At 45.7% G+C, this 17,947-nt stretch overlaps 1 protein-coding gene across 5 annotated transcripts in view; it reads right to left on the bottom strand.

Annotated features, from left to right (window-relative positions):
- Nucleotides 1-15,191, bottom strand: part of stxbp4 (syntaxin binding protein 4) — a 184,824-nt gene extending 169,633 nt beyond the window's left edge. The window contains exon 1 of one of the 5 annotated variants that reach the window (XM_080209276.1): nucleotides 15,126-15,191. Coding sequence is in view for 2 of the 5 variants with exons in the window: in XM_080209274.1 (XP_080065400.1) it covers nucleotides 11,854-11,921 (68 nt within the window). In the remaining 3 variants the exon portion in view is untranslated. Of the gene's footprint in view, nucleotides 1-8,044; nucleotides 8,256-11,853; nucleotides 11,930-14,857; nucleotides 14,988-15,069; nucleotides 15,099-15,125 lie in introns of those variants that run through there. The other 4 variants (XM_080209277.1, XM_080209278.1, XM_080209274.1 and 1 more) reach the window with 4 other exon arrangements.
- Between the last annotated feature and the right edge of the window lie 2,756 nt (nucleotides 15,192-17,947).

Here is a 17,947-nt window from a genome sequence, read left to right as displayed (position 1 = left end):
GAGGAAAGGTTGGAAAAACTTAGTTTGTTCTCACTGGAATGATGGAGGTTGAGGGGGCGACCTGATAGAAGTCTACAAGATTATGAGGGGCATGGACAGAGTGGATAGTCAGAAGTTTTTTTCCCAGGGTGGAAGAGTCAATTACGAGGGGGACAAGTTTAAGGTGTGAGGGGCAAGGTTTGAAGGAGATGTTTGAGGCAGATTTTTTACACAGAGAGTAGTGGGTGCCAGGGGAGGTAGTAGAAGTGGATACGACAGTGAGTCTTAAGGGGCATCTGGATAAATATATGAACAGAATGGGAACAGAGGGATATGATCCCCAGAAGGGTAGAGAGTTTTAGTTCAGTTCAGCAGCATGGTCAGTGCAGACTTGGAGAGCCGAAGGGCTTGTTCCTGTAATAAGGGCTGTAATTTTCTTCGTTCTTTTGTCAGCCCATCATTCTGAAGTCTGTAATGCCGGAAGCTGGCCTGAGAAGCGGAATGCTGCATCAGACTGCGGGAATTGAAAGGTTCTATTTACTTAATTGTGCACAGAAATAGTTAATGCAATCAGCCACAACCCCTTCATACACTGAGCAGGTCCAACCCGTGTGGTTTAATGTTTAACTGCAGGGTTGGCCAATTTTGTCACTTCCCATCAGTGTTACCAACTAACTTGTTGCTACAATTACAATGATACAAGATAGGAATAGATGGGGAATGCCATTGTTCAAAACAAGGCCAGAGCATCCCTGTGACATAAGAACATAAGAACTAGGAGCAAGAGTAGGCCATCTAGCCCCTCGGGCCTGCTCCACCATTCAATAAGATCATGGCTGATCTTTTCATGGACTCAGCTCCCCTTACCCGCCCGTTCACTATAACCCTTAATTCCTTTACTATTCAAAAATATATCTATCCTTGCCTTAAAAACATTCAATGAGGTAGCCTCAATTGCTTCACTGGGCAGGGAATTCCACAGATTCACAACCCTTTGGGTGAAGAAGTTCCTCCTCAACTCAGTCCTAAATCTGCTCCCCCTTATTTTGAAGCTATGCCTCTGAGTTCTGGTTTCACCCGCCAATGGAAAAAACCTTCCTGCTTTGGTCTTATCTATTCCTTTAATTATTTTATCTATTTCTATAAGATCTCTCCTCATTCTTCTGAATTCCAATGAGTATTGTCCCAGTCTAATCAATCTCTCATCATAGCTCTCATCTCAACTCTGGAATCAACTAGTGAATTCCCCCCAGTGCCAGTATATCCCTTCTCAAGTAAGGAGACCAAAACTGTACACAGTACTCCAAACGTGGCCTCACCAACACCTTATACAGCTGCAACATAACCTCGCTGTTTTTAAACTCCATCCCATTTGCCTTCTTAATTACCTGCTGCACCTGCAAACTAACATTTTGTGATTTTGAAAAGTAGGTTTGTGCCTCCAGTGTCTAATCATGTGTCCATTCTTTGTCTTTCTCACACTGTGTCTGCATGCAAAGATTCTCAATCAAGTGACTCCCTCAAGGGCCTCCCCCAGAACGCTGCAACCCACTGCACAGTCTGTGGGGCTGCTCCCCTTGCAGCGTCACTAACTTGGACCCCAAACTGAGCAGAAGCCAATGACAGGAGCAAATGCTATCAAACCGGTAGCCCTCTTTAAATCAGATTCTTTCACTCTCTGCAATGGCTTGCTGATAGAACTCCATTGCTGGAGACAGACAGCAGCACTCATTCACAGTTTGCTCAATGCACAGTCAAGCTGTGAAGAAATTGGGTAAGAGTTGAGGGTGACAATGTACACGTTTCCTCTGTCTTACACGCATGGGACAGACAATGTACATGTTTTGTCTGTCTAGACAGACAATTCACACGCTTATCTCTGATTTACTGGAACTCATTTTCCCTGGAACAGGTCATTTGGCTGAAGCCAGGAGCTTTACAGTTGGAAGGACAGCACTCTTTTTCAAGCATAGCTGACCAGGAGTCTCTCCTGCTCTGACTGCCTCTCAGAGCCTTATTGGAAGGATCTACAGGCTGATAATCAACCAGTTTGACAACATTATTAATGCTCCTTCTGTAGACGTCAAATCCTAGAGTGGGACTCGAACCTGGAGTTTCTGATTGAGTGCCCACTGCACCTCAAGCACGCCCGCCTTTCCCTTCCCACCCCTCAATTCCGTTAACTATCATAAACACACCATCAGATCTCCCTTCAACCTTCCATACTCAACAGGATACAAGTCGAGCCTAAGCAACCTGTCCTCATGCTTTTAATAAATCTCGGTACCATTACTAAATGATAGAAGGCTACTGCTCCAGAAAATTCTGAACTCAAAGATGCTTATTACTGGATTTGGAGAAAGTCGATGAGCCATAATAAGAACATAAGAACATAAGAAATAGGAGCAGGAGTAGGCCATCTAGCCCTTCGAGCCTGCCCCGCCATTCAATAAGATCATGGCTGATCTGTCGCTGCTCAGTTCCACTTTCCCGCTTTCTCCCCATAACCCTTAATCCCCTCTCTTATCAAAAACCCATCAACCCGCGTCTTAAAAATATTTAGCGAGGCAGCTTCCACCACTTCAACGGGCAGAGAATTCCAGAGATTCACCACCCTTTGAGTGAAGAAGTTCCTCCTCAACTCCGTTCTAAACCGCCCCCCTTTTATCTTGAGGCTGTGCCCCCGAGTCCTACTGTCTTTTTTGAGCGGGAAGAGTCTCTCCACCTCTATCCTATCCATCCCATTCATCATCTTATACGTCTCAATGAGATCTCCCCTCATTCTTCTAAACTCTAACGAGTACAAGCCCAGTTTATTCAGCCTCTCCTCATAGCTCAATTCCTAATGAGAGACTAAATAGGCTTGGATTGTTTTCTTTAGAGCAGAGAAGGCTGAGGGGGGGGTGATTGAGGTGTATATGATTATGAGGGGTGAATAGGGAGCAGCTGGTCTCCTTAGTTGAGGAGTTAATCATGAGGGGGCATAAGTTTTAGGTGGAGGGGCAGGAGATTCAGAGAGGATTTGAGATAAAATCTTTTTCACTCAAAGCGGGGGGTGGGAATCTGGAATGCGCTGCCTGGGAGTGGAGGATGGAAACTTCACAATTTTAAAAAAAATGTTTGGATGAACACCTGAAATATCAGAACATTCAAGGATATGGGACAAGTGCAGGAAAATGGGATTCGTGCGACTTTAGTGGTAGTTATTAGACTGATAGAGATTTACAGCATGGAAACAGGCCTTTTGTTCCAACTTGTCCACACCGCCCTTTTTTTAAACCCCTAAGCTAGTCCCAATTGCCCGCATTTGGCCCATATCCCTCAATACCCATCGTACCCGTGTAACTGTCTAAGCGCTTTTTAAAAGACAAAATTGTACCCGCCTCTACTACTACCTTTGGCAGCTTGTTCCAGACACTCACCACCCTCTGTGTGAAAAAATTGCCCCTCTGGACCCTTTTGTATCTCTCCCCTCTCACCTTAAACCTACGCTCTCTAGTTTTAGACTCCCCTATCTTTGCGAAAAGATATTGACTTTCTAGCTGACCTATGCCCCTCTATTTTATAGACCTCTTCAAGATCACCCCTCAGTCTCCTACACTCCACAGAAAAAAGTCCCAGTCTATCAAGTCTCTCCTTGTAACTCAAACCATCAAGTCCTGGTAGCATCCAGAAGAATCTCTTCTGCACTCTTACTAGTTTAATAATATCCTTTATATAATAGGGTGACCAGAATTGCACACAGTATTCCAAGTGTGGCATTACCAATGTCTTGAACAACTTCAACAAGACATCCCAATTCCTGAATTCAATGTTCTAACCAATGAAACCAAGCATGCTGAATGCCTTTTTCATCACACTGACCATCTGTGACTCTACTTTCAAGGAACTATGAACTTGTACCCCTAGATCTTTTTGTTCTGTAACTCTCCCCAGTACCCTATCATTAACTAAGTAAGTCCTGCCCTGGTTCAATCTACCAAAATGTATCACCTCCCGTTTATCTAAATTAAACTCCATCTGCCATTCATCAGCCCACTGGTCCAACTGATCAAGATCCCTTTGCAATTGGAGATAACTTTCTTCACTGTCCACAATGCCACCAATCTTGGTGTCACCTGCAAACTTACTAACCATGCCTTCTAAATTCTCATCCAAATCATTGATATAAATCACAAATAACAGTGGACCCAGCCCAGCACCAATATCTGAGGCACACCACTGGTCACAGGTCTCCAGTTTGAAAAACATCACTCTATAACCACCCTCTGGCTTCTGTCCAGGAACCAATTTTGTACCCATTTAGCTACCTCATCCCAGATCGCATGAGATTTAACCTTATGCAACAACCTACTATATGGTACCTTGTCAAAGACCTTGCTAAAATCTATATAGACAACATCAACTGCACTGCCCTCATCTACCTTTTTTGTCACCCCTTCAAAAAACTCAGTCAAATCTGTGAAACATGATTTTCCACTCCCACCACAGATGTGAGGCTCACTGGCCTGTAGTTCACAGGCTTTTCCCTGCAGCCCTTTTTAAACAAAGGCACAACATTTGCCACCCTCCAATCTTCAAGCACCTCACCTGTGGTTATCAATCATTCAAATATCTCTGCTAGGGGGCCCACAATTTCCTCCCTAGTCTCCCACAATGTCCTGGGATATACTTCATCAGGTCCGGGGGACTTATCTAACTTAATGCGCTTTAAGACTTCCAGCACCTCTTTCTCTGTAATATTTACACTCCTCAAGACATCACTATTTATATCGCCAAGTTCCCTAACATCCAGGCTTTTCTTAACAGTAAGTATTGGTGAGAAATACTCATTTAGGATCTCACCCATCTCTTGTAGATCCACACGTAGATGACCTTGTTGATCCTTACTCTCTCCCTAGTTACTCTTTTGCCCGTTATGTATTTGTAGAAGCTCTTTGATTCTCCTTGTCTTATCTGCCAAAATAATCTTGTGTCCCCTTTTTTGCCCTCCTGATTTCTCTCTCGATTCTATTCCTACACTACTATACTGTTCAAAGGATTCACTTGAATCCAGTTGCCTATGCATGTCATGTGCCTCTTCTTCTAGACCAGGGCCTCAATATTCTGAGTCATCCAGGTTCCCTTGCCCTTCATTCTAAGATGAATGTGCTTACCCTGAACCCTTGTTAACACACTTTGAAGGCCTCCCAATTACCAGATGTCCCTTTGCCTTCCCACAGACTCCCCCAATTAACTTTTGACAGTTTTTGCCTGATACCATCAAAATTGGCCTTGCCCCAATTTAGAATTTTAACTTTTGGACCAGACCTATTATTCTCCATAGCTATCTTAAAACTAATAGAATTATGGTCACTGGTCCCAAAGTGATCCCTCACTAACACTTCTGTCACCTGCCCTTCCTTATTTCCCAAGAGGAGGTCAAGTTTTGTCCCCTCTTTAGTCAAGCCATCTACATACTGAATGAGAAATTCCTCCTGAATATGCTCAGCAAATTTCTCTCCATCCAACCCTCTAATACTATGGCTGTCCCAGTCGGCGCAGAACAAAGAACAAAGAAAATTACAGCACAGGAACAGGCCCTTCGGCCCTCCAAGCCTGCACTCAGCTAAACTAAAGCCCCCTAACCTTCTGGGGTCATATCCCTCTATTCCCATCCTATTCATGTACTTGTCAAGACGCCCCTTAAAAGTCACTATCGTATCCGCTTCCACTACCTCCCCCAGCAACGAGTTCCAGGCACCCACTACTCTCTGTGAAAAATATCTGCCTCGTACATCTCCTTTAAACCTTGGCCCTTACATATTAAACCTGTGCCCCCTAGTAATTGACTCTTCCACCCTGGGAAAAAGCTTCTGACTATCCACTCTGTCCATGCCTCTCCAAGTCTCTGTCAGAGTTGATGAACCAAAGGGCTTTTTCTACACTGTATGACTCTATGGTTCTTTCAATGATTAGATGAGGGAGTGGCTTTGTCTAAACCCAATTGTACTGATTTTATAACACATTGAAGTAGGCAAATTGTGCGGAGGGTGTGGAGAGTCTGCAGAAGGATCTAGATAGGCTGGGCGAATGGGCCAGGAAATGGCAAATGGAATTTAATGTTGGCAAGTGTGAGGTGGTCCACTTTGGTAGGAAAAATGGTAGGAAGGACTATTACTTACGTGGCGAAAAACTGCAGCAGGCGACGGTGCAGAGGGACCTCGGGGTCCTTGTGCATGAGTCGCAAAAACCCAGCTTGCAGGTGCAGCAGGTGGTCAGGAAGGCGAATGGGATGCTGGCCTTCATAGCGAAGGGGATTGAATATAAAAGTAGGGAGGTCTTGCTGCAGCTGTATAGGGCATTGGTGAGGCCGCAGCTGGAGTACTGTGTGCAGTTTTGGGCGCCGCACCTGTGCAAGGATATTTTGGCCCTGGAGGGAGTGCAGAGGAGGTTTACTAGGCTGATACCGGAGTTGAGGGGGTTGAGCTATGAGGAGAGGCTGAATAAACTAGGCTTGTACTCGCTAGAGTTTAGAAGAATGAGGGGAGATCTCATTGAGACGTATAAGATGATGAATGGGATGGATAGGATAGAGGTGGAGAGACTCTTCCCGCTCAAAAAAGACAGTAGGACTAGGGGGCACAGCCTCAAGATAAAGGGGAGGCGGTTTAGAACGGAGTTGAGGAGGAACTTCTTCACTCAAAGGGTGGTGAATCTCTGGAATTCTCTGCCCGTTGAAGTGGTGGAGGCTGCCTCGCTAAATATTTTTAAGAAGCGGGTTGATGGGTTTTTGATAAGAGAGGGGATTAAGGGTTATGGGGAGAGGGCGGGAAAGTGGAACTGAGCCACAACAGATCAGCCATGATCTTATTGAATGGCAGGGCAGGCTCGAAGGGCTAGATGGCCTACTCCTGCTCCTATTTCTATTTCTTATGTGTGTCTGAAATGCTGGAAAGTCTGGGCAGATCTGGCAGCATATGCTGAGAGAGATAATAGAGTTAATGTTTTGAGTCCGTATGACTCTTCTAGAGCCCGAAACATTAACTCAGTTCCTCTCTCCACAGACACTGACGGATCTCGTGCAGTTCCTTCTCCCTGTGCAGCCTCAATCTCCGTGAGCAGACCCCCTCTCCCCTGAACTCCCCCCCCAACTAACTGTGAGAGATTTACTGGAAGCCAGACTGAGCTGCATTTCAAAAGGAGACACAAGCAATCCAAATGCAGTTGGAAAATTCTACCTGGTAAGCTCAAAATCTGAGTGAAAACAGAAGGACAGTTGCTCAAGTTTCTTTGCCCAGGCTCCTGAATATTTTAACTCTTTCCACGCCAGAACTTATCCTGACTGAGACAGGGAAATACACATGGACCTCAGAGCCAGATACACATAAAATACACATGTACACAGAGATAGGTACCCAATCCATACAGATATACACAGAGATAGATACCCAATCCATACAGATATACACAGAGATAGATACCCAATCCATACAGATATACACAGAGATAGATACCCAATCCATACAGATAAACACAGAGATAGATACCCAATCCATACAGATATACACAGAGATAGATACCCAATCCATACAGATATACACAGAGATAGATACCCAATCCATACAGATATACACAGAGATAGATACCCAATCCATACAGATATACACAGAGATAGATACCCAATCCATACAGATATACACAGAGATAGATACCCAATCCATACAGATATACACAGAGATAGATACCCAATCCATACAGATATATACAGAGATAGATACCCAACCCATACAGATATATACAGAGATAGATACCCAATCCATACAGATATACACAGAGATAGATACCCAATCCATACAGATATATACAGAGATAGATACCCAATCCATACAGATATATACAGAGATAGATACCCAATCCATACAGATATATACAGAGATAGATACCCAATCCATACAGATATATACAGAGATAGATACCCAATCCATACAGATATATACAGAGATACACTATCCATAGTGATACAAACAGGCAGAGAGCTCTCTCTCTCTCTCTCACACACACACACACATACAGACAGACATACCAGTATAAGAGGGACAAGCCATCAAAGTGCTCCGCTTCCTCGGACTGTGGCAGTAAGGACATGATTTGACGGACTGCCCGCTGACACTCAGCCCCCCGGGGATGGGAATCAGCCTGCAGGCAGTCCGGTGTCTCAGAGCCCGGCTGCTGCCTCCGGCATGGCACAGGGCTGTGGAGCAGGGGGGATTACAGGGCGATACCGCCAGGACACAGCAGCGAGCTGGCTGCGGGTGGGGAGGGAGGGAGGGAGGGACAGCAGCCCTGACGACAGCCGCACACTTAGTACAACATGAGCCGCCCCTGATCCAGGACAATCCTCTCATCTTCCGGACTGGCCAGCAAGCACAGCCTCAACCAACTGCAACCCCACAGAAAGGAATTGCATTGATATAGCGCCTACACTACCCCACTGCTGTGAGATACCTGCACTCACCCTCAGGCGGCTCAAAGAAAGGAACTGCATTGATATAGCGCCTACACTACCCCACTGCTGTGAGATACCTGCACTCACCCTCAGGCAGCTCAAAGAAAGGAACTGCATTGACATAGCGCCTACACTACCCCACTGCTGTGAGATACCTGCACTCACCCTCAGGCGGCTCAAAGAAAGGAACTGCATTGACATAGCGCCTACACTACCCCACTGCTGTGAGATACCTGCACTCACCCTCAGGCAGCTCAAAGAAAGGAACTGCATTGACATAGCGCCTACACTACCCCACTGCTGTGAGATACCTGCACTCACCCTCAGGCGGCTCAAAGAAAGGAACTGCATTGACATAGCGCCTACACTACCCCACTGCTGTGAGATACCTGCACCCACCCTCAGGCAGCTCAAAGAAAGGAACTGCATTGACATAGCGCCTACACTACCCCACTGCTGTGAGATACCTGCACCCACCCTCAGGCGGCTCAAAGAAAGGAATTGCATTGATATAGCGCCTACACTACCCCACTGCTGTGAGATACCTGCACCCACCCTCAGGCAGCTCAAAGAAAGGAACTGCATTGACATAGCGCCTACACTACCCCACTGCTGTGAGATACCTGCACTCACCCTCAGGCGGCTCAAAGAAAGGAATTGCATTGATATAGCGCCTATACTACCCATTGTTGCGAAATATTTGGATCCCCCTCCCCCCACCCTCAGGCAGCTCAAAGAAAGGACTTGCATTGATATAGCGCCTACACTACCCCACTGTATGGGGTACCTGGACCCCCCCAACCCTAGATGGCTCAAAGAAAGGACTTTCATTGATATAGCGTCATTCACAACCCATTGCTGTGAAATATCTGGACCTCCCCGCCCTTCAGGCAGCTGATGGAAAAGACTTAACTTGCATTGATATAGCCCCTTTCACAATTCATTGCTGTGGGTTACCTGGATGCCTCACTCCCAAGGTCAACAAAAGGATCTGCATTGATATAGCACCTACACAATCCATTGCTGTGGGATACCTGGACCCCCCCCCACCAAACCCTGCCTCAGGCAGCTGATAGAAAGGACTTTGCTTGCATTGATATAGTGCCTTTCACATCCCATCGCTGTGGGATATCTGCCCCTCCCACACCCACCGTGGCTCAAAGAAAGGACTTGCATTGACATAGCGCCTTTCACAACTTGGGCACTTCAAAGCATTTGGCAGCCAGTGCAGTAATGTTGGAGGGTAGTCAGTGTTGTAATGTGGGAGAGATGGCAGCCCAGTTGTGCAGAGCAAGCTCTCACAGACTGCCTGTCTCAGTGGAAAGCGAAATACAGCGGCTACTGGAAATCCGAAATTAAAAACAGGAAGTGCTGGAAAATCTCAGCCGATCAGGCAGTGTCTGTGCCACAGACGCAAGTGGATTCTGAGGAGCTTTGACAGGGTGGATGCTGAGAGAATGTTTCCCCTTGCAGACAAGACTAGAACCAGCAAAATGTCACTTTAAAAATAAGGAGTGGGATTTTCCATGCAGGAGGCAGCCCTGCCAATGGCCAGTGATGGGATCTGCAGGTCCCGTCTTATCCATGGGGTTCCCCATTGAAATGGCCCTCGCTGCTGTGAGCCCTGCAGCAAGGGGTGCACCAGTGGCAGGACTGGAAAATCCCGCTGGCGGGAACAGCTGGAAACTTCCGGTCTAGGGTTCTCTCCACCGAGAGAAGAATTATTTTTTTTCTCAGAGGTGGCGTGTCAATCTGTGGATTCTCTTCCCCAGAGAGCAGCTGCGAGGGGTGGTGGGCAGGGGCTGGGTCATCAAATATAATGAATGTTACACAAAGATTCTTGATTGATGAGGGAATCAAAGGGTGTAGAATTGGAGGGAGGTAGGAGGGGGGGTTTACACAGGAAAATCGAGATGAGGTCATCATCAGATTAACCGCGATCTTATTGAATGGCAGAACAGGTTTGAGAGGCCAAATGGCCTATTCCTGTTACAGATCATGGAATCATACAGTGCAGAAGAGGCCCTTCGGCCCATTGAGTCTGCACTGGCACATGTAAAACACCTAAATTCCCACCTAATCCCATCTGCCAGCACTTGGTCCATAACCCTGAATGTTATGACATGCCAAGTGCTCATCCAGATACTTTTTAAAGGATGTGAGGCATCCCGCCCCCCCCCCACCATCCTCCCAGGGAGCGCATTCCAGACCATCACCACCCTCTGGGTAAAAAGGTTTTTCTTCACACCACACCCCCCCCAAACCTTCTGCTCCTCGCCTTGAAGCATTGCCCCCTCGTGACTGACCCTTCAACTAAAGGGAACGGCTGCTCCTTATCCACTCTGTCCATGCCCCTCATAATCTTGTACAACTTGATCAGGTCTTCTCTGCTCTACCAAAAACAACCCAAGCCTACCCAACCTCTCCTCATAACTTAAATGTTCCATCTCAGGCAGCATCCTGGTGAATCTCCTCTGCACCCCCTCCAGCGTAATCACACCCTTCTGATAATGCGGCGACCAGAATTGCACACAGTACTCTAGCTTATCAAAATTCCACACATCTCAAACATGACTTCCTTGCTTTTGTAATCTATGTAAGAAGTCTCACAACACCGGCCTTCACGACACACGACAACGCAGAGTTGCTGAGCAGAGACTGATAGCCAAGTTCCATATACATGAAGACGGCCTCAACCGGGATCTTGGATTCATGTCACACTATCTGTAACCCCCACGACTTGCCTGGGCTTGCAAAATCTCCCTAACTATCCTGGCTGGAAATAATACACATCTCTTTAACCTGCGCTTAACCCTCTCTCCACTGACATTGTTTATATCTTTAAGACTTGCTTACCTGTAAAGACTCGCATTCCAACCATTATTTTGTAAATTGAGTTTGTGTCTTTATATGTCCTGTTTGTGAACAAAACTCCTATTTACCTGATGAAGGGGCAGTGCTCCGAACGCTAATGGCTTGTGCTACCAAATAAACCTGTTGGACTTTAACCTGGTGTTGTGAGACTTCTTAGTGTGTTCACCCCAGTCCAACGCCGGCATCTCCACATCATTTATAATCTACGCCTCGACTGAAGAAGGCAAGTGTCCCATATGCCTTTTTCACCACCCTACTAACATGCCCTTTCGCCGTCAGAGATCTGTGGACAAACATGCCAAGGTCCCTTTGTTTCACAGAACTTCCTAGTTTCTTACTATTCATTGAGTACTTTCTCCTCAAATTACTCCTTCCAAAGTGTACCACTTCACACATTTCAGGGCTAAATTCCATCTGCCACTTATCTGCCCATTTGACCATTCCATCTATATCTTCTTGATACATACAGAGACCTTAAAGAGGCAGATACACAGACATACAGAAACACGTACCAGTATAACAGGGACAAGCCATCAAAATGTTCGGGCTCCGCTTCCTCAGACTGTGGCAATAAGGACATGATGAAATGACTGCTGAGATGCAGATGCCATCTGAGCTGCTGAGTATTTCCAGCATTTTCTGTTTTTATTTGTTCCAATGATAATGACTGAGGGATACGTTCCAATCAGTATTGGCCATGGATAGGATCACGCCAGCTTTATTAGGTTCTGTATCTGAAATTTGAAAGGATTTGAACTGCTTCATATTTAATAATTTGCTAAATCCTTTCCATGAACTCCACTTGACTCCAGTTACTGGATTTAATACTTTTCCAGACACTGATCTATCAGTGCAGTGTAGCGTGAGGGTCAGCTCTCATTTGAGTTTCAGCAAACATCAATCCGATTCTGAGGACGATAAAATAAGGATGTGGCTTTCGCATCCCGCAAGCCCAGAGAAGGATTAACACCTGCCTGGAGCTGTGTGTCTTAGTACACTCTCCCGCAGTACACCACGAGGATTCAAAATTGTACATTATCACATCCTAAACATCTTCACAGCTGACAAATTGGTTTGGAGGTGCCAACCCTATTCTGGAGGCTTTAAGACAGGGCATATTTCAGTCCTGTCTGGTATGACAAGGTTAGTGTGTGTCTGCCAGCACCACCTTGTCCACAAATGAAAAGGAACAGTGTATTCCTGTCTGGTACTAACATAGAAACATAGAAGATAGGAGCAGGATGAGGCCATTCAGCCCTTCGAGCCTGCTCAACCATTTATTATGATCATGGCTGATCATCCAACTCAACAGCCTAATCCTGCTTTCTCCCCATAACCTTTGATCCCATTCGCCCCAAGTGCTATATCCAGTCGCCTCTTGAATATATTCAATGTTTTGGCATCAACTACTTCCTGTGGTAATGAATTCCACAGGCTCACTGGGTGAAGAAATGTCTCCTCACATCTGTCCTAAATGGTCTACCCTGAATGTTCAGACTGTGACCCCGTGGTTTTGGACTCCCCCCACCATCAGGAATATCCTCCCTGCATCTACCCTGTCTCGTCCTGTTAGAATTCTATAAGTCTCTATGAGATCCCCTCTCATTCATCTGAACTCCAGAGAAAACAATTCTACCCTAATCAATCTCTCCTCATACATTAGTCCCGCTATCCCCGGAATCAGCCTGGTAAACCTTCGCTGCACTCCCTCGAGAGCAAAAACATCCTTCCTCAGAAAAGGAGACCAAAACTGCACACAATACTCTAGGTGTGGCCTCACCAAGGCCCCTGTATAATTGCAACAACACATCCCCGCTCCTGTACTTGAAATCCCTTGCAGTGAAGGCCAACATGCCATTTGCCTGCTGCACCTGCCTGCTTACCTTCAGCAACTGGTGCAAAAGGACACCCAGGTCCCGCTGCACATTCCCCTCTCCCAATTTACAGCCAATCAGGTAGTACTGAATGATTGTCTTTAGGAAAGATAGGGAAAAAATACTTTCAAACATAAAACAAAGCACTGTTTGGATCAGGAATCCACTGATTCATCTCCTCTCATTTCACAGACTCCTGTGACCCTTGAACCAATAGTCCTATGACACCCTTCACTCCTGACAGAGATCCCTCCAGCCCTGACCCTGCTATCATTTCCTGTCGCTCTGGTACTACTCTTTCACCATTCAGCCGCAACTTTCACTGAACGTAAATTCTCCAAATTCCCACAATGGTTAGCATTGCAGTTACTGCCCGGGACTTGGGTTCTACTCCCGGCTTGGATCACTGTCTGTGCGGAGTCTGCACATTCTCCCCGTGTCTGCGTGGGTTTCTTCCCGCAGTCTGAAAGACGTGCCGGTTAGGTGTGTTGGCCATGCTAAATTCTCCCTCAGTGTACCTGAACAGGCGCAGGAGTGTGGCAACCAGTGGAGTTACACAGTAACGTCATTGCTGTGTTAATGTAAGCCTACTTGTGACTAATAAATACATTTTAAACACTTTACAATGAGCTCCTCAGTTTTCCACAGAAGAAAGTTCTTTCATCCAAATTTGTTAAAAAACTTAAAGACCTTTGACAAATCCCACCCTCCATCCCCCTCATTCCGGTTTTGAAAATCCCTAGAAAGAAGCGTCTCTTTTTCCGATGCTGGAAAATGTTGAGTCTTCCAGTGAAGGACAGACAACTGGGAAGGACAATGAAAGTCAGAGGTGTGGAGTGGAAATAGCAGAGTCTTTTACAGTGAGAATCTTTACACTGCAGAGACAGTTAACCTCAAGCAACAAGCCAAGGCTTTAATCAGGGCAGTAAGACCAACATGGCTGGAAAGGGAAGTCAGGAAATGGAGAGAGAGTAACATACCAGAGTATTTACATCTACGCAAACACCTCTTTTTCTGCACATTTAGCCAGCATTGCAATCAGCTAGTATCGTCTAGGTGTTGCTACAAGAACTTACATTTATATAGCGGCCTTAACATAGTGAACTAATCCAAGGTACTTCATAGTTAGCACAGATGCAACTCCATAGTGCAGTAAGAAGTCTCACAACACCAGGCTAAATGTCCATCAGGGTTACCTGGTATCGATGAAGAAGCAGCGCTCCAAAAGCTTGTGATACCAGGTAAACTTGATGGATATTAATCTGGCGTTGTCAGACTTCTTACCATGCCCACCCCAGTCCAATGCCAGCATCTCCACATCACAACTTCATCGTGGTAATGTTACTGGAATAGGAATCTTGGGAGACTTTGAAATTCATAGAATGTCTATGGTGCAGAAGGAAGCCATCTGATCCATCAAACCTGCACCGACAATAATCCCATCCAGGCCCTATCTCTGTAACCCCACATATTTACCCAGCTAATCCCCCATTAAGGGGCAGTTCAGCATGTCCAATCCATCAATCTCTGGGGCGATTGAAAATTAGTCTCAGGAATGGTGATCACGAAACCATTGTTGATTGTCGGAAAAGCCCATCTGGTTCACGAATGTCCTTTAGGGAAGGAAATCTGCCGTCCTTACCTGGTCTGGCCTACATGTGACTCCAGACCTACAGCAATGTGGTCGACTCAATTGTATTCAAGAAGACAGCTCACCACCTTCTCAGGTGCAAGGGGGGATGGGCAATAAAGACTGACACCCAGATCCTGCGAAGGGTTAAATAAACCACTGCACCTCACAAAAGAACATACGATGCAGTGTAAAGACTTTTCCATGATCTCACATGCAAATACCTGGTCTGAATGCAGTGGCAACATCTGAACTGAAGGATCTGATTCTCAGCACTTACCTTAATGAAGCTTGGCGAACAGCAATGTGGAAGGCACCTCCTCCAACCAATCAATTCAAAAGTCCTACAAAAAAAACACATTTGATTGGCTGGCAATATAATGGCACTTCCGGTATCCATTACAGCCAGCACAAGGAACATGCACAGGTTGGAGCAGGGAATCTGGAACTTAACTTCGCTCCTCCCTCCATAAAGGAAAAACCCTACTGTCTCTCTATACCTATCTATATTATGTTACAATTCCTACTTCTGTGTGCACTTCCCACCTGCTTTTCCATTGTAAATTCTTATTTGGATGAGAATTTAGGAGGCATGGTTAGTAAGTTTGCAGATGACAACAAGTTTGGTGGCATAATGGACAGTGAAGAAGATTATCTCGGATTGCAATGAGATCCAATTAATGGCACATGCAGTTTAATTTCAAAAAATGTGAGGTGATGCATTTTGGTAGATCGAATCGGGGCAGTACCTACTCAGTTAATATAAATGCAAGATACTGCAAAGAGACATCTAGTCTCGAAACGCTGACAATTTTCTCTTCGTAGATGCTGTGGGACCTGCTGAGATTTTCCAGCATTTTTCTGTTTTAGTGCCTGCTCAGTTAATGATAGGGTGCTGGGGAGAGGGGAGAGTTATAAAACAAAGAGATCTATGGGTACAGGCTCATAGCTCCTTGAAAGTGGAGTCACAGGCGGACAGGATGGTGAAGAAGGCTTCAGCATGCTTGGTTTCATTGGTCAGAACATTGAATACAAGAGTTGGGATGTCCTGTTGAAGTTGTACAGGACATTAATAAGGCCACATTTGATATGTATAGTTCTGGTCACCCTATTATAGAAAGGATATTATTAAACTAGAAAGAGTGCAGAAAAGATTTACTGGGATGTGACTGGGACATGATAGTTTGAGTTAAAAGGAGAGGCTGGGACTTTTTTCCCTGGAGTGTAAGAGGCTTAAGAGTGATCTAATAGAGGTCTATAAAATAATGAGGTGTATAGGTCAGCTTGATAGTCAACATCTTTTCCCAAAGGTAGGCAAGTCAAAAACTAGAGGGTTTAAGGTGAGAGGGGAGAGATACAAAAGAGTCCAGAGGGGCAATTTTTTCACACAGAAGATGGTGAGTGTCTGGAACAAGCTGTCAGAGGGTGTAGTAGAGGTGGGTACAATTTTGCCTTTTAAAAAGCATTTAGAGAGTTACATGGGTAAGATGGGTACAGAGGGATATGGGTCAAATGTGGGCAATTGGGACCACCTTAGTGGTAAAAACGGGACGACATGGACATCTTGGGCCGAAGGGCCTGTTTCCATGCTGTAAACCTCTTTTGTTTGGGTGCCCCATGGTAGCACAGTGGTTAGCACTGCTGCCTCACAGCGCCAAGGTTCAATTCCTGGCTTGGTTCACTGTCTGTGCGGAGTCTGCACATTCTTCCGACGCGTGGGTTTCCTTCTAGTGTTCTGGATTCCTCCCATAGTCCGAAAGAAGTGCTGTTAGGTGCATTGGCCATGCTAAATTCTCCCTCAGTGTACCCAAACTGGTGCCAATGTTGGCAACTAGGGGATTTTCACAGTAACTTCATTGCAGTGTTAATGTAAGCCTACTTGTGACATTAAAAAATAAGCTGTTTTTAGTAATGGTGTTGTTGTACATGTATTGATTTTCACTGCCCCTCAGCCAAACTGTACCTCCAACCAGATCTACCCTGCTGCTTCTCCGAATAAGTGTAAACTTTACTTTGAACTATAAATAATATAGTACAAATCAGAGACTAATTTCTTATCAGTTAGTTTAGGAATCATGAGATGATGTAACACATTCATTAGTGTCACAAGTAGGTTTATATTAACACTGCAATGAAGTTACTGTGAAAATTCCCCAGCTGCCACATCTGGTGCCTGCTCGGGTATACTGAGGAAGAATTTAGCATGGTCGATCCATCTAACCAGCATGTCTTTCAGACTGTGGGAGGAAACCGGAGCACCCGGAGGAAACCCAGGCAGACACGAGGAGAACGTGCAGACTCTACACAGTAACCTTGGTGCTGTGAGGCAGCTGTGCTAACCACTGTGGCATTGTGCCATCCATAGACACAATAAAGGTTGTCACTGGCTTTACAAAGAGGATTGATTCGATTTCCCTCTTCTCGAATCTTGCTTTAGCTGATGATCACACTTGATGTATGTAATGGTATAGTGTGAGAAAGGTCGCATGAAGATAACAAAGTGAAGGCCTGTTGTGGGAGGCTGAAAAGAGTAGTACAGCAGACAAGAAAATGAAAAAGCTGTGGTTAGGTGACAGCAAGTTTCCATTCAAATAACTTGTAGATTAGAGAGGAAAGACAGAGTAATGAGGAACTGCACAAGGTTGAAGTTGAGTCCAAAGATAAAGTTTATTTATTAATGTCGTAAGGAGGCTTACATCAACACTGCAATGAAGTTACTGTGGAAATCACCTAACTGCCACACTCCGGTGCCTGTTCGGGTACACTGAGGGAGAATTTAGCATGGTCAATACACCTAACCAGCATGTCGTTCGGACTGTGGGAGGAAACCAAAGCTCCCGGAGGAAACCCACACAGACACAGGGAGAACATACAGACTCCGCACAGTGACTCAAGCCAGGAATTGAACCCAGGTCCCTAGTGCTGTGAGGCAGCAGTGCTGACCTCTGTGCCACCGTGCCGCCTGCTGGTTAGGTGGATTGGCCATGCTCAATTGCCCCTCAGTGTTAGGGGGATTAGTGGGGTTAATAGGTGCTGCTATGAGGATAGGACCTGGACAGGATTGTTGTTGGTGCAGGCTCGATGGGCCAAATGGCCTCCTTC

The sequence above is a fragment of the Carcharhinus amblyrhynchos genome, chromosome 21, assembly GCF_965287045.1.
Source record: "Carcharhinus amblyrhynchos chromosome 21, sCarAmb.v2.hapA, whole genome shotgun sequence".
Taxonomy (NCBI): Eukaryota; Metazoa; Chordata; class Chondrichthyes; order Carcharhiniformes; family Carcharhinidae; genus Carcharhinus; species Carcharhinus amblyrhynchos.
This window is presented reverse-complemented; position numbering and strand designations above follow the sequence as displayed.